At 56.4% G+C, this 26,411-nt stretch overlaps 3 protein-coding genes and 2 long non-coding RNA genes across 5 annotated transcripts; 3 read left to right on the top strand and 2 right to left on the bottom strand.

Annotated features, from left to right (window-relative positions):
* Nucleotides 1–397: 397 nt before the first annotated feature.
* Nucleotides 398–6,429, bottom strand: POU2AF3 (POU class 2 homeobox associating factor 3). Its single transcript, XM_068659234.1, has 5 exons — nucleotides 6,241–6,429; nucleotides 4,615–4,709; nucleotides 2,793–2,850; nucleotides 1,400–1,626; nucleotides 398–1,016 (listed from the first exon to the last, which is right to left on the bottom strand). Exons 1-5 carry the CDS (start codon nucleotides 6,245–6,247, stop codon nucleotides 684–686), a joined length of 720 nt encoding a protein of 239 aa, XP_068515335.1. The 5' UTR covers nucleotides 6,248–6,429; the 3' UTR covers nucleotides 398–683.
* On the top strand, nucleotides 1,623–5,190 carry LOC137843680 (uncharacterized). Its single transcript, XR_011089625.1, has 2 exons — nucleotides 1,623–2,920; nucleotides 4,989–5,190. It is a non-coding gene; the product is annotated as an uncharacterized lncRNA (long non-coding RNA).
* Nucleotides 6,430–6,676: 247 nt separating the features above from the next.
* On the bottom strand, nucleotides 6,677–17,508 carry POU2AF2 (POU class 2 homeobox associating factor 2). The gene is made up of 5 exons (XM_068659233.1): nucleotides 17,370–17,508; nucleotides 14,674–14,783; nucleotides 11,078–11,120; nucleotides 10,070–10,368; nucleotides 6,677–9,432 (listed from the first exon to the last, which is right to left on the bottom strand). The coding sequence occupies exons 1-5, from the start codon at nucleotides 17,440–17,442 to the stop codon at nucleotides 9,031–9,033; spliced, it is 927 nt and encodes a 308-aa protein (XP_068515334.1). The 5' UTR covers nucleotides 17,443–17,508; the 3' UTR covers nucleotides 6,677–9,030.
* A 2,913-nt stretch (nucleotides 17,509–20,421) lies between these two features.
* Nucleotides 20,422–24,010, top strand: HINFP (histone H4 transcription factor). Its single transcript, XM_068659232.1, has 9 exons — nucleotides 20,422–20,625; nucleotides 20,714–20,940; nucleotides 21,108–21,219; nucleotides 21,385–21,537; nucleotides 21,863–21,940; nucleotides 22,029–22,149; nucleotides 22,247–22,385; nucleotides 22,655–22,779; nucleotides 22,910–24,010. Exons 1-9 carry the CDS (start codon nucleotides 20,475–20,477, stop codon nucleotides 23,403–23,405), a joined length of 1,602 nt encoding a protein of 533 aa, XP_068515333.1. The 5' UTR covers nucleotides 20,422–20,474; the 3' UTR covers nucleotides 23,406–24,010.
* A 933-nt stretch (nucleotides 24,011–24,943) lies between these two features.
* LOC137843681 (uncharacterized) lies at nucleotides 24,944–25,809 on the top strand. The gene is made up of 3 exons (XR_011089627.1): nucleotides 24,944–25,203; nucleotides 25,291–25,458; nucleotides 25,572–25,809. It is a non-coding gene; the product is annotated as an uncharacterized lncRNA (long non-coding RNA).
* The last annotated feature ends 602 nt before the right edge of the window (nucleotides 25,810–26,411 follow it).

Genomic DNA, 26,411 nt, shown 5'->3' with positions numbered 1-26,411 from the left:
ATAAATCATCTGGCTCCTGTTCAGCTGGTTATGCTGAAAGGAGAAGACCTGCTATCCCCAAAACTCTGCCTTCCTGGTGCTGAGCAGCAGCTGAAGGTACCGGGTGCTCAATTCCACCCCAGTGTGGACCTGAAGGGCTTTTCCCACACACAGCCCATGTGCTGAGCCCAGAGTTTGCCTGGAAAACATCAATTTTCCAGCTTTGCAAGAACTACCCGGGAATTATCGCAACAGTTAAGGGAAATCTCAGAGCTCTTCGTGGGCAGCGGGCTGGGTGCTGCTGGGCAGGGGCAGCAGGACTTCAGTGACCTCAAGTCAAACCCTCACCTTTGTGAGGACAGGGCCGGGATCCTCGTCATTAGCAGAAGAAAAAAGGACGTAACGAGTGGGATTCAGCGTGAGTACCAAATGATTTATTTGTACTAAAGGAGCTGGCTTAACGACATGTGTTTGGCAAGGCAGCTTGGGATCTCCTAAAAACAAAACAAGGGAAACAAGATAAAAAAAAAATAAAAATTGTGCCTGCCCATGGAAGACAGGAGGACTAATGTAGTGGCAACATCGTGTGGAAGATGTGTGAGTAGTGACGGGTGGGTTGGACCGTGCGAGGCCCTGCAGCTTCGCAGAGTTCGTGGGCAATTCGTCTGCTTGGGGCAGAGCAGAAGCGCGAGGCCCCGTTCCCATTAGCTGTAGCAGACGTCCCAGCTCCTGTCCCGTCGGAAGAAGTCATCGGGCACGGGCGGGAGGCAGTCCAGGCAGTCCGTGCTGGGGCAGGAGAAGATCTGTGGGCCCCTGGTGTCGGCGTGCTGGGGGCCGCAGGCTGTGCAGCAGCAGGCAGGGGCGGCGTACGGGGACGGGGGGTGGCAGGGCCACTCCTCTGCCGGGTAGCCGTGGGTCGGGGTGTCCAGAGCAGAGGGTGGGCTGTGGGTCAGCGGGGTGAAAGGAGGCAGCTGAGGAGGAGAGCAGCTGGAGGTGAGAGGGCTGGGCAGGTCAGCCAAGCTCGGGGGTCCGGCAGCCTGCAGGGGGAGAGGGGAGAGAGAGAGGGGAAAGAAAAAAAAAAAAAGAACAGGGTGGTTTAGGGTGTGATCTGGGGAGCCTGCAGGCACCAGGGGAACAGCCAGGACCTCTGCACTGCTGCCCTGCCCTCACTAACAGTAACCAGGCTGCTCCTTGCAGGACATCTGTAGGATCTGGAGAGGGGACATCCCCTTTTCTGCAGCCTCTTTAGGCTTTAGTGCCCTCCCCGTCCTCTGCTCCAAGCAGAAACCAGGCAGAGGACCACGCCAGCAGCCTGTGTTGCTGTGGCTGCACCCCATGCCCCTGAAGCACTTTGCAAATCTTTTAGGATGGGACTCCCGGCCCCAGCCTCCCTCGGAGCACACTGGCACGCCGTGCTTACCAGGCCCTGGTTGAAGCAGAGCGGGACAGGCTGGAAGGAGTCCGAGATGTAGTGCGAGGGCGTCTGGAGAGCACCGAGGGCTGGCTCTAAGGTTGCCTCTGTCTGAAGGCAGGAGTCCAGCAGCTGCTCCAGGTAGCTCGGGCTTTCCTCGCAGGAGGGGCAGTTGGAAAACTGCCAGGATGGGCAGCAGTTGGGAGCAGAGGAGATGGGTTCTGCATCGAAAGGCACTAGGAGGGAAGGTAAAACAAGGAGGTGCAGGTTATTCGGTGCCTGTCCGCACAAAGATTTCAGGACTCTCCCATGTTCAGTGCCCCTTTGGATTTAGATACAGGTGAGATATGGCTGCATCTTCTAGGGGAGCTGACACCAGGAGGAAGAGGTTCAAAAACATGAAGAACGGGGTAACAGACAAGTGATTTATCCTTTTAACATCCAGCAAAGCAAACAGGGAGGAGAGAAACCCCCGGGCAGGCAGGATGGAGCAAGCTGGCGATAACGCGGCTTTGCGCCCAGGGGCGAGAGCACGAGTTGAGCAGAAGTGGCTTCAGAATTATTACCTACTCGTGCTGTGCTCAAATCTGGGTCAAAGCAAAGCTCTGAGCACATGGAGGGGCGAGGTCTGGAGGCAGCGGGGCCGCACACAGGTAGAGTCGCTCAGCTGTGTGCAGGCTCAGGGTGGGAGCGTTTAGCAAGATGGGGGGGATGAACAAGAGGCACCCAAAACACGTAAACAGATGGTGATTTACCAGCCTGGAAGAGCTTTAGCATGGCTCATGTTTCTGTATTAACATAAGCAAATTGATTCCCAACTATTGATGATTTAATCATTTCCTTGTCCACACAATGTATATATTCACACCTGCCAAAGCCTTCAGGTCTCTTTGCTTTGGCCGCAAAACGATCGAAGGCTCTGAAAGCCCAACGGGCTGTTCCCCCAGCCCTTCCCCCTTTGCCTGGATGTTCACCTACACGAGGAAGGAGCTCTTTGTGTCGCTGAAAACCTGACACTCCTCTGGCTCCTGCCAAGGCTGCCAGGAGAGCAAGAAGAGCCCCAGTGCTGCTGGGGCTCAGCACGGTGCCCCACGGCGTGCCGGCCCCCCGGGAGAGCAACGCTGCTCCCTCGGGGATGAGCATCCCTCCTGGAAGGGGCTCTCCCTTCGTGCTGTGGGAAAAATAAACTGCATAAACGAGAGCATTTCAGCGTGCTGGTGTAGAGGGTGATGTGTACCCTGCCGGCCTCTCGGCATCCTCATCTGCATTTCCCGGGCTCCGTTCAGGTGCTGATTGGCTGCACTGCTGGTTATCTGGCACTGCCTGCCCGCACCGAGGGCTGGAAGGTCTCTGGGCTGTGGGAATAGTTGGGAAGGGCCGTGCGGATGGGTTTTGTACCAACCTGGGTGAGGAGGAGACACAGATTCCGAGAACTGGATGCTGCTGCTGCCCCACGAGACCTGGCCAAAGAGAAGCGAAGAGGAGGGTTTGTAGATGCTGCGACACAGAGGCATTTTCCTGCGTGCTGAGGTAAGTCAGGGTTTCGCTTCAAGCTATTTATGTAAACCTTCTTTCCCTCGTGGCTGTGGCAGAGCAAACCTCCCTAGTATTGACAGAGCAACACCATTTCCCCTGAGCCTATGTAGATAACGGTGCTGGAGGAGCCCAGCACCAACCTGGTGAAAAGGAGAAACCCCAAAGAACTTGGAGGGATAAAAATGATTCAGAGTGAGCCAGTGAAGCAAGAGTGGTCTTGAAACGTGACCACAGGCGACTGCAGGTAGCCGCAGGGCTGGGCTGGCTCGTGGTGGTGGTGCCGATGCCATTGGGGATCCAGCTCTGGCATCGCTCCCCACTGACACAGCTCCGTGCCCCCGTGGAAACAAACGGGCTCATTTTTGGAGGGATATGGGAATCCGAAGGTGAGAGGCCAGCGTCTGTCCTAGGAGCCTGACCTGCCGGAGGGGAGAGAGCCACCCAGAAGCACCAGGAGTGTCAATGCTTGCTTGGGATCAGAATCTACTCTGCAAATGTAAATCCTTCCCCCCCCCACCCCCCCCCCACCCCCTTGTTTTAATTCACACAGATTTCCACTTCATTTCCTGTATTCAAAATGCTCCCCGGCTGATGGCTCATTTTCCTGCTAACAGCTTCCTATCCCCAGGTTGAATTCATTAAGCAGTGGCTGCTCTGGGCTCTGACAGTGCCTGCAGGGCTCCCCCTGCTCGCTGTGGCTGCGGACCTGCACCACGGCAGAACTTTTTGGGTCCAGCTCCCCACAGGCAGCAGCTGATCCCCCCCCCAGGACAACGTGGACCTTTTTCAGGCCACAAAAGGAGCCTCCTGCACTGCCACCTTCTCAGTTTTCCCTTTGTGGGCGAGATAAGCGTTACATCAACCTGCAGTGGGAAGCACAAACCAGATCCAGGCAGCCCCGTGGCTGCCGGTGGGGAGGAGGGAGCATTTCCAGAGCCCAGCAGCTCTGTGCTCGGATCACCCCAGCCTCTCCGTCCAGCCCGCGGGCTGATCAGCTTTTTGTGCAATCAGCTGCCGCCAGGCACAGGAGGTGGGAGATGAAATCTGAAAACCATCCAAAGCGGCGGTGTCGCGAACCAGGAAGAAGTAATGATTTACCAACCTTTTTTATGCAAATCCCCAGCGTGGCTGGAGCTGGAGGGCTCTTACAAAGACTGGATGGTTTTGCCTGCATTGTGCGCCTGGGATCCGATCTCCTTCCCCTCCCAGAAGGGGCTCGGAGCTGCCCAGGTGGTGCTGGACAATGCTGGAGACCCGAATTTGGCCAAGCACTGGGACGTGCCCCTCGTCCTGCACTAAGGAGTCCTCATGGAGCAGAATGGAGCCCTCCTTAAGGGCTCTTTGCCCGTGCCTGGTTTTCTTCCTTTTTGCCGGCTAAAATTTGGAACAATTGCTAAGTCCCAATTTTTTGGCCCGTCTCCATCACCTTTTGCTGCTTTAGCAGGGCAGAAATTTGCCCTGGGTGCTCCTCTGAGCTGCACGGCGAGGGCTGAAGGTGTCCGAGAGGCACATCCTCCACCTGGTGCAGCACAGTGCTTGCTTCAGCCCAGCCACGCCACATTTTAAACAGGACTCATCCAGCAGGGACACTGGATTTGCTGGGAGACGCACAAGTGGGACTGGCTTGGCCAAAAAATAAAAGGCGAAAGGGGAAGAGACAGAGCAGATATCAGAAGTTTTTCACTTACTGTCGCACCGCTGGCCGCCTGTCGCGCCCTCCTCTGCTGCAGTAACTCCTTGACTGTTATCTTTACTCGCACGCCTTGGTACACCTTGGGCTTTCCTGGAAGAATTAATGGAAAAAAACACTTAATGGGGTGGGAGACTTGCAGAGCACGGGGCACATCCAGCGAATTTTCAGACACGCTCTAGGTGGAACCAAGTTAGGACTGACAGATATCGGTCTCTGGACGTTACCTGTAAGCTGAGTTCCCAGCCCTCTCTCACACCTGCTATTCAGGCTCGTGACAAGCAGACATTTATGAGAAAGTTGGTGTTGGATTATATGTATTAATTATACGTGTTCTGTTCTTCAGTATCTCTTTTTTTTCCCCCCCTCCAGGTGTCCTAATACCCAGCTCCATATCTGGCGCTACTGTTGAATCCATTTAAATTCCTGTCATATTTGCCGCTCTTAGGACCTGAAAATAGATGTGGGAACCACTTCATCTGGCAGATGAAGAGCAGGAATAAAACAATGCAAATATGTGGGTGGTTATTCAGAGGGCTAAATAAAACACAAATAAAATGACTGCTTTCATGAATCGCTTTCTGCAAAGCCGAGATTATCTCTTTGTCTTGCTCATTCTGTACAACTCCCGTTTATTTCAAAAACAACAACCAAAAAAAAAAAAAGCATTTAGGATGTCTTCAGTCCAGCCAAAAGCAACAAAACCATCAGCCACTATACCTATCACCACGAGGGATTTTTAGTACAGGAAACAGCAAAAAATTTATCTAGTCTGAAAAATCACTTTCACTCGCCGCACTCATGCCGAAATACTCAAAGCCTCTGGCAGTTCGGTTTCCGTCCCGACTTTTCTGCTGGTATTTTCACGCAGTGGCAGACCCTACAAACAGCGGGGTGGCTGCTGGCGGGTTCCCTGCCCTATTGCGAGAAGATGGGGCTGGGGGGCTGCGGGGATGGGGGCTAGGGGGCTGTAGGGCTGGGGGATGAGAGCTGGGGGCTGTGGGGTTGGGGAGCTGAAGGATTTGGGAGCTGAAGGATTTGGGAGCTGAAGGGTTGGGGTCTGGGGTCTGTGGGGCTTTAGGGCTGGGGATTTCAGGGCTGGGGGGCTGCTCCGCACCTCCCCTATGCTGCCTGCCCCCAGGGAGGTGCTGAGGGTTCCCCAGAGGATTTTGCCCTGCTGAACTGGGCTGAAAAAAACCCCTTTTAGCACGCCCTAAGGCCGGGGAAGGCTGGGGGGCGCCCAGCCCCTCCTTCAACCTGCCCCAAACCCCCCCGGGGGGCGGCGGGGGCCGGGGGCTCGGCGCTGCTCAGCCCCGCCGAGGGGCCGGGGGCTGGCGGCAGAGCCCCCCCTGCTGGGGGCCGGGGCTGGGACAGGACAGGGCCGGGGGATGGGGGGCGAGACCGCGACCCCTCAGCCTCCCCCCTCCCCGTGTGCCCGTGCCCTCCGCGGAGCCTTCGCTGCCTCCTTCCTCCTCCTCCTCCTCCTCCTCCTCCTCCTCTCCTCCTCCTCCCCGCCCTCGCCGCTTCCTCCCCGCCCGGGCGCCGAGCTTTGGCCTCGCAAGGCGAAATGACCCCGCGGAAGCCCCAAAAAAAGGGGCCACCGGGGGGGCCCCCCGGCTCTTACCGGACATGGCGAGAGGTGGTGGAGGGGGCACCCCCCGGGAGACCCCCGGCGGCGGCGGCCCAGACCCCAACCCCAGCCCTGCAGCGGGGCCAGGGGGCTGCGGGCGGCGGGCTCGGGGTTGGGGGGCGCAGGACCCCGCTGGCCCCGCGGCGATGGCAGGCGGTGGCCGGGCCAATATTATGGTTTTATACCCCCGGGGAAAAGTTTGAGTTTTTCTCCCCTAATGCCAAGTATTTAAAACCTCTAGAAACCAATGATTTGACAATCAATGATTGCGCGATACTTTCAATTTGAATATTCAAAGGCTCCGCAAAATGGGCTATCTTTTTGTGAAAGCGAGCACATCCCCATCTAGCAGAGGGGCTGGGGGAACAGGATTCGGCGGGGCCACCCTCCCCACCCCTTGCTTTTGGGACATTTTCAGGGTTTTAGCCATCTTCCCCCAAACGAAGCAGATGCCTCGAAGCCAGCTCAGTGTTTTCCCCTCAGCCGCCCAGGCTGGGCTCCAGCCCTCTCATATTTCACTTGCTACCTGCAGAGAGGACTCCTCAAGGGCCGCTGTGGCTTTTTGCACGATTTGTCGCTTTTTCGGGGCAAATATGAAGCTTTTCAGACCAAAATGGCACGGGGTGGGCGTGGCGCAGCAAAGAGGCCGCCCTGGGCACCCGGGTGGCGGACGGCACCCCAACCCCACTTCTTCCCCCAGGACCCCCTCCCCTCTGCCAGATGCCGGCCTTGTCTTGGCGTTTATTTGCATTTTTTCCCCCAATTCGGGCACTTTGCTGGTGCTGCACACAGTGGCCTCTCCTTCGTGTGCTTCAGCTCAGGCCTGCCCCGTGTGCTGCGAGCCGCGGGGCTGCAGGCCGCGGGGACCACCCAGATTTTGGGCAACCCCTCATCACCACACAGCACCGATGTGGCCGGGGGCTCGGTTTTTAAGGTCACACTCCCACTTTTCCCTGGGCACTGCAGTCTCTGCCCTGCCTCGGGAATCGCCGGCCGATGGCAGAAAGCAGGCCAGGCTGTTAATAATCTACCAGCTGCTCAGCTTGGCTATTGTTGCAGCTGAATCTTTTCTTTCTCCTGAAGTTGGACAAATACACTCGATTTTGGGGCACGGCGGCGATCCTTTCCCTCGTGCAGCGGGGCCAGCATTGCTCTGCCCCAGAGGGGAGCCCTCTCCTTGCCCTGTTCTGGAGCATGGGGGGTTTTGGGGGGTCTCAATGCAGGCCTGCCTGCACCAAGGGGTTGGGGCCCCTCAGCTCCTGCCATGCTGGGGATGCTTCTCCCTGGAGTGGTGGTGGCAGAGGGCTGAGCCCCAGCTGTGGCCAGGAGCCCCTTGAAGGGACGGCTTTGGGGTTGGGAGCGTTTCCAGAGCCCCTGCCTCGGTGAGGAGCCGAGTGCCAGAGTGGATCCGACACCTCCAGCACCTCAGCCCTGGCTGCTGGCTCCATCCCTGGGCCGGGCTTTGCCGGCACCCCCCCGGGGCAAACAGAAAGGCGCAGCCTGCAGGGTGGGTGGGTGAGGGCTTGGGGCACGCAGAGCCGCGGGGGTTTGCTTTTCTGGACGGGTCTGAACAGGGCCGGGGAATCAGGAAGCGGCAGCAGGGAGCGGAGCCAAGGCAGGGCTGGAGCTGGGTGCTCCCGGCCGGCTGCGGCTGCACGCCGGGGACTGTGGGGGGCTCGGCCCCACGGGGGGTGCCGGGGGTGCAGTGGTGGGGCTGGGCTGTGCCCGGCCATGTGGTGGCACCTGAAAGCTGCAGCACTCCCACCCTGTCCTCTGGTGCCAGCAGTGTGGCCTAGGGGGTGTTTTTGGGGGATCTGAGCAGCCTGGGGGCTTTCTGGTGGGGGTGGACGTGCAGCTGCAAGAGGGGGGGCTTTGTGGAAAGGGACCCCCTTGGCAGCCCTGTGCTGTGTTGCTCATGGGGGTCCGGCACCGCTGCCTGTTTGTGGGTACATCGCCGTGCCCCCAGGTCCCATGTGCAGGGGTGCTCGGGGCTGTAGGGCATGCGGCCTGTGACCCCACGCTGGGCTGTGGTCCCTGGAGGGGGCCGGGGGGCTCCCAGACCCCCCCCCCATCCCCAGGGTTTAAGGGGAAAGGGCGAGCAGCACCTTCAGCCACCCCATCACCGCCCCCTTCTCAGGCCCTGGGTCCCACAGGGAGGATTTTTGGGGTTGGGGGGGGGACGAGATGGGGGCCAAGGGGTGCAGAGGGCTGTGGTGTCTGTGTGGGAGCGTGTTTGTGTGTGTGCAGAGCTACCTCTAGTGGCCGTGGCAGCCCGGCCTGGCACTGGGACTGCAGGGCCGCTGGGTGCCCCATGGCAGCCCCACGAGCTGCAGGCAGCTCCTGGAGCCCACGAAGCCTTCACTCGCCTCATCTGAGGCAGGCGAGGCACCATTACGCTATTAACCAGGGCTTCCCCCAGCCCCTGCTTCGCTCCCCAACCCTCTTTTGGTGGCACCGCTCTGGGGATGCAGTTTTTCCCTCAGCAGCTGAAAGCGAGTGCCTGAGACCTGTCCCTGCAGCACAGGCCAGTAACGTGCAGGTATTTTTCAGGCTGTGTATTTTACTGGTAGCACAGCGGGACGGTGAGCTCTGGCTTTCCTAAGGCACCAGAGCACCCCCTGTAAGCTAAACGTGGCACATCCAGTGACCTCTAACCAGAGCGTGAAGCATTGCGTGCTGTCAGCATCCTCGGTCTGAAGGAAACTGCTGGGAAAAAGCGTGCGAGCAGCTCGTTTGCCTCAATCACAGTCAGCGCCTGCCCTTCCCTCCAGCTCTCATCCCTCCTCAATAAGTTCTCCGGCCTTCGTAGGTGCCCCAGGAGGGATTTCCATCCTCCTTTGCCCAGGCAGAGTTATCGTGGAGGGGCGGCAGCTCCGCGGGCGGCTCTGGTGAGAGGTGGCTCATCCTGGAGGTGAGCTCGCTCGCCGTGGTGACGAAGGGCGAGAAGGAGTAGGGCGAGGTGGCGGCGTAGCCGGGCGAGTAGTGGGCATCTTCAAGGGGATGCAGGGGGTAGGGCTGGGCTCCAGGGCCGGCCGGGGTCCAGCTCGAGCTCCGGTACGGGGAAGAGCCTCCGGGCTCGTGCGAGGTGAGGCAGCCGGTGCCCGTGGGCAGTGCCTGCGGAGGGTCGGAGCACGCGGCGTCCGACTGGCCCAGGCTGTCAGGAGGGGTCTGCTCCCACGGCTCTCTCTGTGGAGAAGCGGGGAGAGAAGGCGAGGGAGAGCCGTGAGGTTTAAAGCTTGTCCTGGAGGGGATGGCACACCTAGCCTGGCATCACCACGCCACGCTCCCCTCCCCGCCCCGAGCCTGGCTGGGAATGCTCACAAGGATTTTTGTTGGGTTAGAGGGGTGTTAAAAGTGCTGGAAGGAAACATCCGTGGGGTTAGCGGTGGGCAAAGCTGGGCACAGGCTCCCAGAGCACTGACCAGCCCTGATCCTACAGGGTTCAGGAGCTCTGCCCCGCGGTGTGAGTCGGGAAGCAGCAGGGATAGGGACAGGGACGTGGATTGGGGTAGGGATGGGGATAGGGAGAAGGAAGGGATAGGCAATTTTCTGGAGCCAACACAGGATGTTTCCAGAAACTTCAGGAGCTTAATGGAGCTGTTGTTTGGGGAACAGGGAAGATCGTGTATTTAGCAGCCGCTCTCCAACAGGAAAAGGGGCCATGAGGTGGGAACAGAGAGTAAAATAATTCCCCATCGGCCGTGTGCTCAGCTGGGGCTGCCTCGTGCAGTGGCCATTTCCTTCCCATGTGGGACCCCCTGACCTAACCCCAGCCTCAATCGGGTAATCGCTCACGGGGGGGGCAAGAACCAGAGGCACTCACTAGTAGGAAATGCGCCGTGTCACTGGGGAAGGATGGCAGGAGAGGGGGCAGCGAAGGAGGGCTGAAGAAGGAGCTGGTCCCAGGCGTGAGGGGAGCGCTGCGGAAATCCCCGTATTGCTCGGGGAGGTAGGGGTCCAGAAGCGTTGGGTAGCCCTGGGTGGTGGAGGAATCGCACGCGAAGGGCTTGGAGCCCAGCGGGGATGAATAGACATCACTGACAAACTGCTTGGTGTTGTGGAAATCCAAGTCGGCTGTGAAGGATCTCCTGACTCCGTAGTAACCTGCCGTGGTAGGGGAACCTGTGGCAGTCAGAAAAAAAGGGATGGCTAAAGGGAAACCACACCAGCAGCACCCGGGGAGCCGCAGAGCATCTCCACAGGTGCCAAGCAGAGCCCTGTCCTCTCCTGCACCTCCCCAGGTAGGAGTCAACCCTGATGTGAAGCAGCTGTGCCTGCCCAAAGCTTTTAGCAGCTTGGGCTGCCCCTTATCCAGCAGATCACCTCCATCTGCAGCAAACGAAACATGTTTGGGGAAGCTTTAAATATGAGGTCTTTGTTTTTTGTTTTTTTTTTCCTTGTCCTGCCACAACCCTGGGGGAAGAAGTGCGTTAGAGGCTGCAAAACCTCCTGCCTTTGTTCCAGTGGTGCTTCCCTATCCTGAGCTCAAGGAACAGCACAGGTCAGTTCCTGCTCTTGTGCTTTTTCTCTTCAGTTCCAGGGAAAACTGGAAGGCACAGAGGGGTCAGAAAGGGGTTCACCAGATGGTATCTCCATCAAAAAAAAAAGTTGGAGCTGCTGTAATTGCCTCTGCCTCCCTTTAGGAACTTCACACAAGACTATAGGGGCCTTCCAGCAGACCACTGCTCTTGTGTTGACTCTGAAATACTTTCCTCCTGGGCTTTCTGTAAGGGGTGGTCCTGCTCCTGTGCTCCTTTCCTCACCTGTAGAGGAGCAGTACCTTCTGTCCAACCCCCACAGAAGGTATTTATGGGTGGGAGGAAAACCTCACCTGGCATTTGGCCGAAAGATGACTGTGGTGTGCTGGTGCTGCCCTGCAAAAGATAAAGATGCGTTAAAAAAATGTGTTTTCAAAGCAAGGTGGTTCTCTGAGCTTGTAATTTGGGAAGGTGCTGGCATAGCTGTGATGTACTGTTTGAGCCTTGGCGTTATCAGTACGGAGAGATTAACTTCAAGATTTCAAGCCTGGGGCCTCTGAGGTATTAGCAGATGTAGGCTAAGAAGAGATTTCAAAGGTCTTGGACAGAGCTGATAACAGTAGAAATACCACGATAACTGGCTTCGTGCTCATACACCGCAACGTCCCTTAATGCAGCCACAATGCTGGGTGGTTACTTTGGTGTCGGCATAAACCAGGTCCCAAAAAGTTGGTGTGCTGGTCAGAGCAGGCTGGTTTCGTGCTGCCCATGTGCTGTGCTTCCGTGCCGTGGAGCCTCTTCAGCTGGCTCCTGGGGAGCTGTGTGGGGAAGGCAGCTCTCTCTGGCTCCTGTTTGGGTGGCACGGTAATGCTGAGAATAATAATAACAGCAGTTTCTTGGCCCCAAGGTAAGGGAGGATTAGTCCTGAGCGACCCTGGTGCTCTGGGTGGCTCGTTCCTTACAGGGCACTGCGGGGAAGGCACCTGCTCCATCCCCGGAGCCGTGCCGAGGTCTGCCTCCAGCCCTCTGGACCCGCAGTGCCCGTGGCAGCGATGGTGCCGTGCTATTTCCAGTTTGCATAGCGCAAACAGGAGGTTCCTGCCATAGCAAGCAACCAAATTTAGAGGTTTCGATTTGAATTAAATTTGCCAGTGCTAAGACTTCCTTTTACTGCCCGGGGAGGCTCGCAGCTGCTCCCTGCTCCGTCATGGAAATGAGCCCCGAGCCCACAGGGCCACAGGAGTGGCAGGAGGTGGCAGGAAGGAGCCCTCCGGCTCGTGGGCAGATGAGCTCTCACCTTGCAGGGTCAAAACCAGGGCTTGCACCTGCCTGAGGCTGAGCCTCTGCTGGCCGCAGCCCTCAGCAAGGCTCCTCGCTGGTAACGCAGCGCCCTGTGGGGCTGAGGCCACCCCATGCAAATCTGGTGTCAGCAGACACCCCTCCTGCTGCGTGCCTGCCGTTTTGGTGATCCCTTCTCCTGCTTCAGGGCTTTTTCCCCACTGCTTTCTCTGCCTGCCCATGGCCGCAGCATCCTGAAGGTTCCCCTGTAGAGGGATCTTTGCCTGAAGGTGATGGTTCAGCCCCCTGCACGAGTGTTTAGACCTCAGCCTTGGCAAGAAGCAGTCCAGAGCTGTCACCTGGCAACCCTAATACCGTGTTCGAGGCGTAAGGGAGCAGCAGGGCTGTGCTCTGCCTGCATTTGGAGGTGCAGGTAGCAGAGAAGGGCTGCGCTGAGGAGAGCTGGGGTGTGCTGCTGGAGGAATGGGGAGGTCCCTGGGCATCCTCTGGCACGGAGCATTTCAGATCTGTGGTGCATCTGAGTAAATCCTTGATCCTGCCTGTTCAACAGCCACTGAAACGGTGTCACAGGCCCTTTTGGGCACACCCCGGTGAAGGCCCTACATTGCCATTGCCTCCTGGCTCCTTATCAGGTGATGAATGGCTCGGCTTAATTTAAGCCCATTAGTCCATTTCCTCCCTGCATTACTTCCTTTCAGCGCTGTGGGACCCGGCTAGCTGGGTCTCCTGCAAGACGTCAGCGTGCCTGTTCAGCATCACTTCAGCCAGCATCAGCCTGCAGCACGTCCAGCTGCCGATAAGCCTGGCCCCCAGCTGCATTGCTTCACCCCCAGAGCTCAGGCATGTTCAGCTACAGGGCTGCCTTGGGGCAGAAAAAAGGGAAAAAAGGGTAAAAAGGGGTAAAAGGATGCAGGTCAAGCTGTGAGCGTTATGGCTCTGGCCCTGCGATGGGGAGCCCAGGTGCCCTGGGTTAATAAAAGTGCTTTGCTGACCACAAGGCTCTGAGGGCTGCTGTGCCTGTCTGTGCACTGATGGGTGTCCTTGCCTAAGACAAGAACGTGGTTTGTGCCTTTTTATCATAAAAAGAGTGGCAGCTTGGTCAAGTCTCTCTCTTTTGGCTCTCTGCAGACAATATCAGACCTTCCCCAGAGCTCAGGGCTCAGTCCTTTTGGCCCTGCAGTTGCTGGGAATTCAGATGCCCAAATTGTGCAGTTTTTACCATGGTACAAACTGTTTTCCTATCATTTAATGTGTGTCACGCCTGGATGTCAGGAAATGGTTCTGCTGCCTCCGCAAACAGCCCATCAGCTGCTCTCTGATGGGCAATGACCTCTCCTCAGAAGCTCAATTCAGCTCCGCAGACCTTCCCTTGCACGGCAAAGATTTACTGATTTCAGAGCAAAGATCATGTTCAGACAAAAGATGCAGCTAAATTACACCGCATCATAAATATACAAAGGGGTGTTCAGTCATCTGCTGTTCGCTTTGATTCTGGTTTATGTTACCTGTCAGATAAAGAGCTGCTCCTACAGTTGTTCTTTTCATGATACGTTCCAGCAAATACGGATGTTTGCCCTGCACAATAATTTTTTGTCTATCACGGGGAATTAGCAATAGGGCAAATTTTGCATTAGATAGACACAGAACTATGTAGCTCTGGAATATAAAGCAAGGGGCAATAAAGCAAGCGGTGTGTGTTTTATAGTCCCTGGGGCTGGCAGTTTGGACACGGTGAGGTGCTAAACAAAAAAGCTGCTGCCTCCAGAAAGGGAGCAAGGGAAGCATGAGAGTCCTCAGCGAAGATCTGGTTGTTCAGTGAATGTCAACAGCATCAGAACTCCAAAAATGTGTTTTCTGCTGCCGGTAATTCAGGTCTCTGCTCCCACCCTTTCGTTGCAGGACCTGGTTTCAGCAGCTTGGCTGCATCTCCTCTTCTGTCAGTGGCCGGCCTGGAGGCAAGGTGCTGCTGCCTGCTAAAGGTGAGAGCTGAAGCACCCAGCGAGTGGCTTGTGGTGCCTCTGGGTGCCCCGTGGTGGCACCTGCAGTGCTGTGTCCCTTCTGGGGACAGCATAGCTTGTATGGCTATTCCCGAAAAAAAAAAAATAAAAAAACCACCAACAACATAGCGTACTATAATTTCACTTTGGTTTCCTGTTGCCATAGAACCACTTGAAAAAGACATCATCTCTTACAAGCTGATGTTTGGCCTCCTTCCAGCCCATAACATCACTGCGCTTCCCCTGGTGCTTGGGTATGCCAGAGAGGAGCTGGAAGGAGCACAACATTCAGGGAAGATCATCTATTTCTGCGGCACTCGGCTGTTCAAATGTGGCTGGTGAGAAAGCAAGCTGACTTGGGAAGGTGTCATACACAGGATGTGAAGGGAATGGGAAATTCAGTGTTACTGATTTGCTAAATATACACACGCTGCAACTTCAGTGCCTCCAAGGTTCACCGATGTGGAAAAATCAAGGAACCATCTGTGATTTTTGGGGGGGAAAACACTGGTGTTGTAAATGTTTTCACTGTTCCCTCCTGATGTTGGCGGCGCCCTGCACCCAGTGCAAAAGCTCTTTAAACCAGAGGATTATGTGGACTGACTTCTGGATTAAAAAATAATAATAATAATAAATAAACAAAGCTGACTTACACTGAAGCAGGAGCCACTGCTCTGCCTGGATCGCTTTTCAGCAAGAAGATCTTTGACTGTGTGTTTCACTCGCACTCCTTGGTACACTCGCTTGCCAAAATCTGTAGTAACTGAGTGAATGAGACAAGTGTTAGAGGAGTTCAGCAAAGGCAGAGAGTAGGCGGAAGAGGTTATTATGGAAGAAGCCAATTCCCTCCCTCTGCACACCAAGTTAGGGAGGAAGCACGTAAGACTTATTATTCATGCAAAATCATCCCTTAGGAATCCCGCAGTGAGGGCTGCTCGTCTGCAGAGAACAAAGACTGACGTGCCCTGCCCTGTAGTTAGCACTGGGTGCCGTGTGGTTTCTGTGCAGCTCCATCAGTGCCTGGATGGTTGGTAGATTTGTTTTTGTTTGTTTGTTTGTTTGGTTTTTTTTTGTTTTGTTTTGTTTTTTGTTTTTTCCAGAGTGCTTTGGGACTCCTACAATCTCCCCTTTGGATCAGCAAAATTTGATTTAGTGGCGCAGCCCTGCGTGCTTCCAGCAGAGATGCTGTGGTTTAGCTCCTTGTTGCCCTTCTGGAGTTCTGCTGGCTTTCAGCACATCGCTCTGGGGGCAGAGATGGTTTTGATCTCACTGCAGCAAAGGCAGAAGTAGCCCAAATGGTGGGTTTGACCTCCCTAAATGGCAATGTGAAATAGATTGTGAAGGTATCATGAAAGGAAAGGAGGGTACGGTCTCAGCCATGCCACCCTGCCTGTTCCCTCAAGCTGCCTGGAATCCAGCAGAACCCATACATGAGGTCTGTGACTTGTGGTGCAAAGCATTTGTCCTCTTCCCTCGCCTGGAAAAAGCTTTGAGGTCTGTCTGCCTTGTGTGCAGGTGTTCTGCCACAAGCGAGGGCAGAGAGCTATGGGGTGCAGTTCCAGGGGAGCTCTTTTATCCCTGCCAACGGGCTGCGCCGCACAGAGCTCGCACCTGCGGAGCCAGGGAGGAGTGTCCAGATGGGCTTTTATTGGAGCCTTCTGGAGAAAAACTGAAGTTTGAAGTTAATCCCTTGGAAAACACCAAGCTGTGCTTTCCCGAGGGGACACCAACAGCCATTCCACAGCTGAGGTGTTTGTCTGAAATTGTGGTTTATCGTTTTGCCCGTCTGCTTTTCAGGAAGTGCCGTTTGGCTCCTTTTATCACTTTCAGTCGTGTGGCACAGTGTCCCCAGGTGCACATACACATGGAGAGCTTACAAAGGGAAAAGGGTGGAAGCAACAGAATCGCAATGCTGGCTTGGGGTTACCCCAGATGTTTTCTGTTGGGCATAGCAGCTGCAACTTTGGGGCAACTGCAGCTTGGTTTTGGTGTTTGAATACCGACCAGAGAGAGACTTCAGCCAAGACAAGGTATGAGGCAAACACATTGCAAGGACACTGCCCCCAGAAAACTTATGATCAATATAGTCTAAATAGGGGTGAAGACAGTCTGCACACTGACCAGCCAGCATCTCTGGACAAGCCAGGACCCAGCCAGCAATGGATATAATCTCTTGAGGTTGAAAGAAATTTCTCTGTATAGAGACTGGCTCTTCTCCATGGCCCAGAGAAGTGTTCCTCCTGTAGTCCCTCTGCTGGGCTGTTTTTACTGAGAGCAGTTGGAAGCAGAGGTACCTGTGCTGGCAGCTGGGGTTCAAAATCTCTGGCAGAGCAGGCATAAGTGGCAGAAAGAGCTATGCTTCCTGCATCGGAATCTCTGCGTGAGTTCCTTTAGAGATACAGCACTGCGATCTGATGGATGAGCCAGAACTGCAGAGCACAGCTCACTGGGCTCCACCGTGGTTTGCTGCCTCCAGTAACTCAGGCAGCTGCTGCTGGCTGCATCCAGCTGAAGAATCAGGCCTCGATTCAGCACAGAGCTTTGGCAGAGGGACCCCAGCCATGAGTATGCTCATATTTAATTTTCAGAATGGAGATATTTCTAAAATAGCATTGCTAGAAAAGCCGTGACCAGCTTTAATTCCTTTGTTCATCAGCCTGCTATTGCCAAATCCTACAACATCTTTGTTAGCTGACCCTGCTTCTGTGACCATTTCCAGCCACTGTCTGATGCTCTGCACTTCTGCAGTCCCATTTCCCTAACATCTTTACTACAGTCTAAAGACAGTGGAAAAAACGTTTACATACATCTTTACACCAGGGTGCTGTGCTGTTGAAGTTTCTTCACTCATACACCCACAGTTATAAGAATTTGAGACAAAGTAAGCAATACAAGGGCTCTGTCCCCAAACCCCCTTTTTAAGGAAGCAGCCCAGCACATGCAAGTGAAATAACTTGGCGTGTTATTCAGCAGGATCGGATGCTGAGCTATTAGAACCCCACATAATCCTGCTCTTGGCAGCATCAAGGAAGAAAATGCTAATTTAGGCCAGAGTTAATGTAATTTTTCAAGTAAATTAGATTGTATTTCACATCACTTTGGCATAACTGCCTTTTGGAAAAAAAATATTGAAAATAAAATTGAATTTGGTTTAGAGAGGGCTGAATATTCAAATAAATATTGTTAAATTATCGGAATAGCAAAGGTATCACATGCTGATTTTAGCCAATTCTCCTTTCTGCATTGTTTTAAGTTGAGCCCAAGGATGGCACGGTATATTCTTTCCCCGGTAATTCCATCGTGCTGCTGCATCTTTATGGTTTTGGAAAGTCAAGGTGCTGAGACTCACCTGTTTCCATTGCGATCACTGGTGATGAGTCCCAGCTCTCAGATTCTGCAGGAGGTTGGAGAAGGGCTGTCATGAGCTTCCCAGAGCAGAGTGAAGTCAGTGCTCATTCTCCACTGATAAAGTTCCAGCTCAGCCTGATGGAAATATATTTTCTACAATTTAGTGATGTCTCCACAATACCTTGTTTGGGATTTGCTTAAATGCAAATCTCTTGATGCGTGTATCGCTCCGATTTGCATGGTCAGTGTGGATCATTCTCAATGGGTCTCTTTCCTGTCTGAGCTGACAGTTCATGGATGAAAGCTGAGCTGAGTTCATCAATGGAAAATGTTTGGTTCAAGTGAAAGGTTGGTAAGTCTTGCAGTGACGGGCCGTCCTGTCCCTTCATGGGTGAAAGAACAAGCTGGAAACAAGCACTGTCAGTAAACGTGAAATGTCCGTGTGCTGATGAAGATGCACACGAGCCATGCTCAGGAAGTAGGACTGTCTGTCTGGGACCTCACAGGCCAGCCTGGGCATTACACAAATTCTCTGAGAGCCATTTTCCTGCGACACAGCTAGCACAGCCCAGCAATGCGTTGAGGACAGGCTGCAGTGAGGCAGATGATCTCGGGAGCGTTTTGTGCGCAGAGTGGGCTGGTACACAGCATTACTGTGCTCATCTTACATGAGCAGGGCAAAACTGGCGCCATTGGATTCCTCATAATTAAATATTCCTCCTTGTGGAGCCTGCTGCCAGCTTGCGGGTCTGTTAGGTAAGATCTGTCTCTCTTTATAATTCTGTGTGCTCTCCCTTGCATTGGCCCGGAGATGAATTTGGCCTGTCATGTGAACTGACTTCCTGAGGAAGGCTGCTATTGTTATTATTATTACTATTATTATTATTATTACTATTATTATTAAGTGTAATTATTATTTTCCTTTAGAAGACAAGATATAAAAGGCAGCAGCTGGTGAAGGCTGATGTGATCAGGCCATCGAGAAAAGTAGGGAAGGCAGAGCTGAGGTAACATCACAAGTAATTCCCGATGTACAGAATTCCCAACTTATGGAATGATTCGGGTGTTCTGCCTGCTCTGATGCAGTGCTCAGGACCAAGAGGACATCCCACAGCCTCTTGGAAAACCCTAGCTCCTGTGAATGAAGTCTTTGACCGTGTATATTTGCCCTCTCCGTGGACAAGTCTTATTTTGGCCAGACTGTCCCTGGCTGCCCCCACCTGGTATGCGCAGTGCTGACAGGTGTTACAAGGGCAGGAAGCACCAGGCAGGGCAGGGAAGCGTGGGCAGATGTGAGGTCCCAACAGCAGAGTTGTCTTTGCCTCGTCAGCAATAAGCTTAGTTTGCCACCTGCTTCTTGGCAGGCTTCCTATCCAGTTTTGTCTCCCGTGCCAGACATTTATATACTTTAGTTAGGATTCACAAGTTAAAGCCAAGCCCTGTTCAAGCTAATAGCTTTGTGCTAGTCCAGGTGTACTGATTACAAAACAATTACACTGAAAACAACAACAGGTCCTGCAGAAAATAATTAAACAGAGATAAAATAAAAACTCAGCCTTCTTTTATAGGGAATCCATCCCTTAACTTACATTTTCCTTTGAAAAAGCATCAGATCCAGATTTTCTATATTATTTAGTGGATTTAGGCACGTACTGTGTGTACAATAGGAGTTATGGAAGCAATTGTGTATTGACAAGGCACCTTTTTATGGCACGTTTTATAAAATCCCATTCTGTTTAGCATGGTATTTACCTGTGCCAAAGCAAACCGCTGTAATAATTGTGTCTCTGTTCTGTACTACAAAAACCTGGAGCAGCAGATGCAATACTCAATGCATATTTGTTTATTTCAAACTGTCATTTCGATCTGTCTTTTCATTGCCGGGTAAAGAGAATATGTCACATTGTCTCACAGCGGCAACGTAATACCAATGGATAGCATGTTTTTTTGTGTTTTGTGTTTGGCCAGGATGCCCAGATGTGTGTATTTAGGTTGCAAGCGTGTGCACTGAGAGGAATTTTGGTTGTGTTTTTTTGACAACGGCAGCAGCATTTGCCCTGGAGGCGTTGAAATGAATCTGTGGCAGCTGCAAAGCCTGTGCCAAGCTTTGTTCTCTGCTGCTGCAAGAGCCGGGACCCACACCAAAAACCCTGATGTGCTGGGTATGGAGCCTGGGGTATGAGTTTATCAAGCCCAGGTGTGAGCTGGTCCCAGTGCAGTCCTGAAGGGTTGGTTATACTTGTCATCCCGTGCAGATATGGAACACAAGTCCTGTGAGGAGCGGCTGAGGGAACTGGGGTTGTTTAGTCTGGGGAAGAGGAGGCTCAGGGGACGCCTTATTGCTCTCTGCAACTGCTTGTAAGGAAGGTGTGGGGAGCTGGGGGTCAGCCTCACAGGTAACTAGTGATAGGACTAGAGGGAGTGGCCACAAGTTGTGCCAGACGAGGTTTAGGTTGGGATTTAGGAGCCATTTCTCCTCAGGACGAGCAGCCAGGCGTTGGGACAGGTTGTCCAGGGAGGTGGTGGAGTCCCCGTCCCTGGGGGTGTTCAAGGAGAGGTTGGATGTGGTGCTTGGGGACATGGCTCAGTGGTGACATTGGTGGTAGGGGATGGTTGCACCAGGTGATCTCGGAGGTCTCTTCCAACCCTAACGATTCCATTGGGGTCTGAGCTGGGCGATGCCGACCAGCCAGCAAGGTGATGACGGGCGAACGTCGCACAGGGCCATATCCTGCCCTATCGCCATGTTATGAGGGGTTAGAGATGTGTGCAGGAGGGCAGCCGTGTGTAACTTTCTGCCCACGATGGCGGTGCTGAGGGGCTCCTGGGCCAGCCCTGTGCTGGGGCCGGGGGGCCGCGGCCCTATTGGGGTTTGGGTTTTTTTTTGGGGGGGTGGGGGACAGATTTATGCCCGGAACCTTCGTTCTCCACCTCCTCACCCCACCCGCCCCCTTTCCACCGCAGGACGCGCGGGTGCGCGCCCGGCGCTGCGATTGGCCGGCGGCCGAGCGGCGGGCGGCTCCCATTGGCTGGCGGCCGGGGCGCGGTCCGTTGCTTTCCGGCTCCCCCTTTGTGAGGCAGGGCCGGGGCCGGGGCTGAGGCCGCCATGGCGCCCGTGAGGGAGGCGGTGGAGCTGCGCTGCGAGTGGGCCGCCTGCTCCTTCGCCGCCGCCGCCATGGAGGAGTTCTGCGGCCACGTAGCCCAGCACCTGCGGCACCACCTGCCCGGGGAGCGGCGCGACGAGCTGGACCCGCTGGGTGAGGGCCCGCTGGGTGAGGCCCCAAAATGTCCGTATTTGGGGGTGTTTGGTACATTTTGGGGTGTTTTTGTGGCGTTTTGTTGCAGAGGAGTACACGTGCCTGTGGCAGGAGTGCGGGTTCTGCTCGCCAGAGAGCCCGGCCGACCTGGTGCGCCACGTCTACTTCCACTGCTACCACACCAAGCTGAAGCAGTGGGGGCTGCGCGCCCTGCGGGCACAGCCCGACGTCAGCCGCTGCCAGCTGGACTTCCAGAGCCGCAACATCATCCCCGAGATCCAGGAGAACTTCCTCTGCCTGTGGGAGTACTGCGAGGTGAGCGCCCCGCGCTGCTCAGCGCTGCCCGAGGCCCAGGGGAGGAGATCTGTGCCTCCCCTGCCTCTGTTGGTGGTGGTTGTGCCCCTGTAAGAGTGCCTGCTGTGTGCTGGCTGAGGTCAGTGTGGGCGTCTCACCCTCTTCTGCTTGTCTCTCCTCCTCGTCAGAGGTCGTTCGATAATCCCGAGTGGTTCTATCGGCACGTGGAGGATCACAGCTTCTGCTCGGAGTACAAGGCGGCTGGGAAGGAGAACCATGTGGTGCTCTGCGGCTGGAAAGGTATCAGGGGCGTGCGGGGCTTCTCCGGGGGGCTCGGCGTGGGGCTGGGCTGCAGGGGTTGGACTGGAGGGCTCTGTGTGCCTTCCAGGGTTCCAGAGAGCTCTTGAAATTGTCATTGTCCCCGGGTGTGGAGGATCCTCACAGTGCTCTCTCCTCTCTGTGCAGACTGCGACTGCTCTTTCAAGGGGCGCTGCAAGCTGCGGGAGCACCTGCGCAGCCACACGCAGGAGAAGGTGGTGGCGTGCCCCACCTGCGGCGGGATGTTCGCCAACAACACCAAATTCTTCGACCACATCCGCCGCCAGACCGCGCTGGACCGTGAGCAGCCCCCCCTGGGCGGGCGGTGGGGTGGTTGGGGCTGCCCGTGGGAGCAAAAGGGTCGGGTGTGGGGTGCTGAAGGGCCTGGGAAGGGTGGTGTGGGAGAGGCAGGGAGGTTAGAGGCTGCACAAAGGGAAGGCAGCTTGGTCCTTGCACGTTTTATTTATTTTCTTGTCCTTTTGGCGTTGTCTCTGCTGTTCCTGGCTGGAGAGGAGGGTTCCCAGCTCCGCTCTAACGACCTCTTTGTCTCATTTGTGCCGTTCTCTGCGCTTTGATCTCGTTTCTCACCGCCCTCTCCGTTTCCTCCCTGGCCCCGGCGCTGCAGAGCAGAGGTTTCAGTGCTCTCACTGCTCCAAGAGGTTCGCCACAGAGCGGCTGCTCCGCGACCACATGAGGAACCACGGTGAGCAGAGGCTCCCTCTCCCAGCCGTGTGCTCTGCCCTGCCCCGTGCTGACATTCCCTGGCGTTCCCTGATGTTTTTCCCCTGCAGTGAACCATTACAAGTGCCCGCTGTGCGACATGACCTGCCCGCTGCCCTCCTCCCTGCGTAATCACATCCGTTTTCGGCACAGCGAGGAGCGGCCCTTCAAGTGCGACTACTGCGACTACAGGTGAGGGCCGGAGCTCGCTTTTCTCCCAGCCTGGTGGCAAAAAGCACCCGGAGTGTGCGCCCTGCAGCCTGCTCCCTTTCTCCTCGTTTCCTTCTAGCTGCAAGAATCTCATCGACTTGAGGAAGCACCTGGACACGCACAGCAAGGAGCCCGCCTACCGCTGCGAGTTCGAGGCCTGCAGCTTCACCGCGCGCTCCCTCTGCTCCATCAAGCTGCACTACCGCAAGGTCCACGAGGTAGGGCCGTGCTCTCCAGGAATAAAAACAAAAACAACAAAAAAACCCACTAAATTCGTGCTCTGCAGAAGCACGAGACCCAAAAAAAAACAACCCTAAATTCACACACAGCCCCAAACTGTAAGAGTGTGAGGCTGCGCTTCTTTCTGGCTGCGGTGATGTTTGATATCAACACCTGACACCCTGATTGCTCCCTCCGTGCTCCCACGGGGTGCCAGCCCCTCTGCTCAGGCTCTCGGGGTGTTTATGTCCCTCTCTCTGCCCCCCAGGGTGACTCGGAGCCCCGCTACAAGTGCCACGTCTGCGACAAGTGCTTCACGCGGGGGAACAACCTCACGGTGCACCTCAGGAAGAAACACCAGTTCAAGTGGCCCTCGGGGCATCCCCGCTTCAGGTACTGCGCCCCTTTATCACCCCCCTAGCACAGGAGGCAGCAAAGCCACCCCACAGTGCTACAATCCTCGCAGCAGCAGAGTTTTGTAGCCCCAAATGTGATTCCTCCTTCCTTGGCGTCCCCCCCCCAGGTACAAGGAACACGAGGACGGCTACATGAGGCTGCAGCTGGTGCGCTACGAGAGCGTGGAGCTGACGGAGCAGCTGCTGAAGGCCAGGGGGAAGCAGGGGGAGGCTCTGGACGCCTCCCCCGACTGCGTGGTGCTGCCCGAGGGCGAGGGCAACCTGCAGGGCATCATCCTGGAGGCCCCCACCGAGCCTCCCCCGGCGGAGAACCGCGTCTGTGAGCAGCGGGCGGCCCCGCCACGTGCTGCAGCTTGTTCTGCTGCCAGCCCTGAGGCAGCACGGCCAGGAGCTTTGCCAGGAGCTGCTCTGACCTCGGGGCAGGAGCCCAGCACCCCAGGGAGCCCCGTGGGGAACGGCAGCGACGAGCAGGGAGAGGGCGAGGCCGGGTATTACGGCCGGGAGCGGGCGGTGGCGCCCGGCGGGCTGCCCGTGGAGCTGGAGGAGAACGTCATGGACCGGCTGCAGAAGACGGCCGAGGAGCTGGGCATCCAGATCGTGTGAGCTCTGAGCCTCCCCCTGCGGCTCGGAGTCCTTTGTCTCCCTCCTGGGGGGATTTTGGGGGGAGTTGGGAAGTGTCTGGGGGAGAAAGTCGGCGGTGTTTTCTCCCACGTGCAGCTGGCTGGCTTCCTGCCCGCCTGGGTGGCGTTGTGGAGGAGAGGGACTGCTCTCTGCCGGCTGTGGGTCACAAAACTCAGCCGGAATGAGCTGTCCCTTTATTTTGGGGGCTTGGGGACCTCCCCCAGGCTCCCTCACCAGTGCCGTGGGGCTGTGCTGAGCCCAGTCCTCAGTTGGGTTGTGCCCAAACAGGTGCTGTGCAGCAGAATCTCACCTGGGGAGGCGTCAGGCCCTCTGCAGAGCTTTTCTCCCCCTGCCTTGTGCTCTGCATCTGCCCTCATCCCTTCCCTGCACCTCGTCCTGTGGTGCTGAGCCCGTCGCAGCGGTCTCGGGGGCAGGAGAGGGCTGCAGCTGCTCTCCCTCTGCAGCCCTGGGGGCTTGGAGCCTTCTTCACACTTTCATTTTCCCCTGGGTTCCCTCCCCACGTTGGGGTTTGGGCTCCTGCAGGGGCGGTGGACTTGGGAGAGACGAATAAAAGCGTGCTAGGCCCACCCGTGTCCAGTGCCTGCTTCAGAAGAGACCGAGTTCCCGGGGGGCTGGAGCTGCTGGGGTCTTTTGGCAGCTTTTTTGTGCTGCTGCTCGGTGCAGCTGCCCCCTGCCTCGGGGCCTGTGCCATGCCAGGTCCCCACGAGTGGCACAGGGAGGCTGCGTTCAGCTCAGGCTCTTTTCCTCGCCGCTTCCTGACATGGGTTTGATTTTTTTTTGCTGCCTCCTTCAGGGCGTGCCTGTCAGCTGCCTGCAAGGTCAGCGTTTGCATCTCCGGAGCGGCCTGGGCGCAGAGCCTCTGGGCGAGCAGTTTGGATGAGGACAGGGCAAAACTGGGCTCGCTGGTGGGGCTGACCCCGAATTTCCCCTTTTTCTTTCTCCAGCGGTCGAGCACAGGCTGCTGGAAGCCCAGGTTGATGGAGGGAATGAGGCCAAACCCCGGCCATCTGCTCCTTTTCTAATCCCAAACTCTGTGGGGGTGATCCCGGGCCGTGCCCTTGTGCTGGGGCGATGCCAGCAGCCCCCACACACGGGGGCTGGAGGAGAAAATGGGGGTGAAATGGGGAGAGCCGAGTGTACCGGGCTGTGGGGGAAGGTTTCCTGGGTTGTCCCTTTAAACCTCATGCCCGGGGAGGGTAATCTGGCAGGGATTATCCCATGGGGAGCCACCAGCTAATCCCTGCCAGCCCAGGGAGCTCTCCCTGCCCTGTGGATGGAAACCCAGCTCAATTTCCCCCCTGGGCTGTGCTGGGGGGCGAGGGGAGGAGGGCAGCGAGTGCTATGGGGCTGGGGCTCCTCTTCCTCGCCCTGCTGGCCACGCTGGGCTCCGGCGAGTACCCAGGAGGTAACAACGGGGGGTTTGGGATGAGGGGGATCCCAAAAAATTCTGAAATTTTGGCACTGGGGAAGGGAGAGCGAGCTGCAAGGAGAATTTGGGGGCTCACAGGGGGGCTGAGAGGAGCCTTTGGGCTCACACCTCCCACCCGCAGCTCCCTGCAGGCTGTGGGGCTGGTGGGCAGGGTGCTCCTCAGCCCCCCTAACCCCGCTGCGCCCCTCTCCCCAGCAGCCCAGGACACCTACTGGGCCGGCACAGCGCCCATCTGCCTGGGGGGCTGCAGGGGGAAGCACAAGGAGCTGAAGAGGAGCCAGTGCGGGGCCGGCAGCTGCTGCTGGCTGGGCTACAAATCCTTCTGCCGAGGTACAGCGGCACGGTTTGGGGCCGTGCGTTTTAGGGCTGAGATTTTGGGGCCTGGATCCCATTCATGGGGATTTTCCCCGTCCCCAGTGAACTGCGGGCGGCCTGAGGCTGATTTCAACTCCCTGGTGCACGGCAACGACTGGTGGGTGGGCTCGGTGGTGCGCTACAGCTGCCAGCCCGGCTACCTGCTGCTGGGGGACCCGGCCAGTGCCTGCCAGCCCGACGGCCACTGGACCCCAAAGCCCACCTGCCTCCGTGAGTACCCCATGGGGTGGCAGCGGAGCCGCACTCACCCCAAACCCGCCACGGGGCTGGAAAAAGGTTTGGGGAGCACCCAAGGGACGTGCTGCGGTGCTGCTTGCTCTCAGGGATCTGCCTGCGAGGCCGGATCGAGCTCAGCAAGCAGGAGGTGTCCGGGGGGTGCTCCTCGTCCTGCAGCGCCCTGAGCCACCTGGGACCCCCCTCCCTGGCTCGGGGCTGCGTCAAGATCTCCGCCTGCGTCCCCAAACACCCGGGCTGGGCGCGTTGGTTCCTGTGCTGCGACCGCTGCGAGTGCGACTGCTACGTCCCCTGCGGGGGCTCCCAGTAACAGCTTCCCACCCCCAGTAAGGGCCCGGTGCTGGTTTTGGGGAGGGGGTGGTTTTCTCTGATTTGACTCCAGGTAGGGCCGAGGCTCCTGCGCCCGCTGGTGCTGTTCCTTCGGCCACGTGTCCCCGTTGCTGGGCTCTCTCTGCAAGCCCCTGAGCACCCCAAGGCCTCACCTGGGAGGAGAGGTTTGGGGTTTGTGGCCGTCTGTCCTCCTTTAATCCCCCAGGGAAGAAGTGGGGACGTGTGAGGGGATCACCGGGGGTACATTTTTAATTTAATTTAATTCCCAGGGGTAATTAAAAACCCTTTGCAGCCCGTTTGGAGCTGGCTCCAGGACTGGAGACCCCCCCCGGTCTCTCCGCTCGCTGCCCCAGCTGCGGGAGGGGAAGGCTTCCCTCAGCTCATCCCATTTTATTTATTGATTTTTAATTAACACCCTCATTAGTGCCACCCATTCCCATACATCTCTCACATTTCGGTGCTGTGCTGGGGGCGCGGTGCCCGGTGAGGCTCTGGGGGCAAAGCCTTGATTTGGGGTGGGGGGGGACACACAATTTGGGGCCAGCCCTCGGTGGATGCTGTCAGCTTCCTAATTAGCGCTCTGCCTCGCTTTTGGGGCT

This window comes from Anas acuta, chromosome 23 (assembly GCF_963932015.1).
Source record: "Anas acuta chromosome 23, bAnaAcu1.1, whole genome shotgun sequence".
NCBI lineage: Eukaryota > Metazoa > Chordata > Aves > Anseriformes > Anatidae > Anas > Anas acuta.
Note: the sequence above shows the minus strand (reverse complement) of the source record. Positions and strands in the feature narration are given on the sequence as shown.

Bases quoted from the DNA above. Each gene is read 5' to 3' on its own strand.
- POU2AF3 (XM_068659234.1), bottom strand. The intron at 1,627-2,792 runs GTTGGTACAAAA...CTTCCCTCCTAG, and splicing joins TGTGTCTCCTCCTCACCCAG to TGCCTTTCGATGCAGAACCC. The intron at 1,017-1,399 runs GTAAGCACGGCG...CTCCCCCTGCAG, and splicing joins TCTGCTTCAACCAGGGCCTG to GCTGCCGGACCCCCGAGCTT.
- HINFP (XM_068659232.1), top strand. From the start codon at position 20,475: ATGGCGCCCGTGAGGGAGGCGGTGGAGCTGCGCTGCGAGTGGGCCGCC. The intron at 21,538-21,862 runs GTGAGCAGCCCC...CCGGCGCTGCAG, and splicing joins CCGCCAGACCGCGCTGGACC to AGCAGAGGTTTCAGTGCTCT. The intron at 22,780-22,909 runs GTACTGCGCCCC...TCCCCCCCCCAG, and splicing joins TCGGGGCATCCCCGCTTCAG to GTACAAGGAACACGAGGACG.
- POU2AF2 (XM_068659233.1), bottom strand. From the start codon at position 17,442: ATGACAGCCCTTCTCCAACCTCCTGCAGAATCTGAGAGCTGGGACTCA. The intron at 10,369-11,077 runs GTGAGGTTTTCC...TGACTGCCACAG, and splicing joins ATCTTTCGGCCAAATGCCAG to GTTCCCCTACCACGGCAGGT. The intron at 9,433-10,069 runs GTGAGTGCCTCT...GCTTCTCCACAG, and splicing joins ACACGGCGCATTTCCTACTA to AGAGAGCCGTGGGAGCAGAC.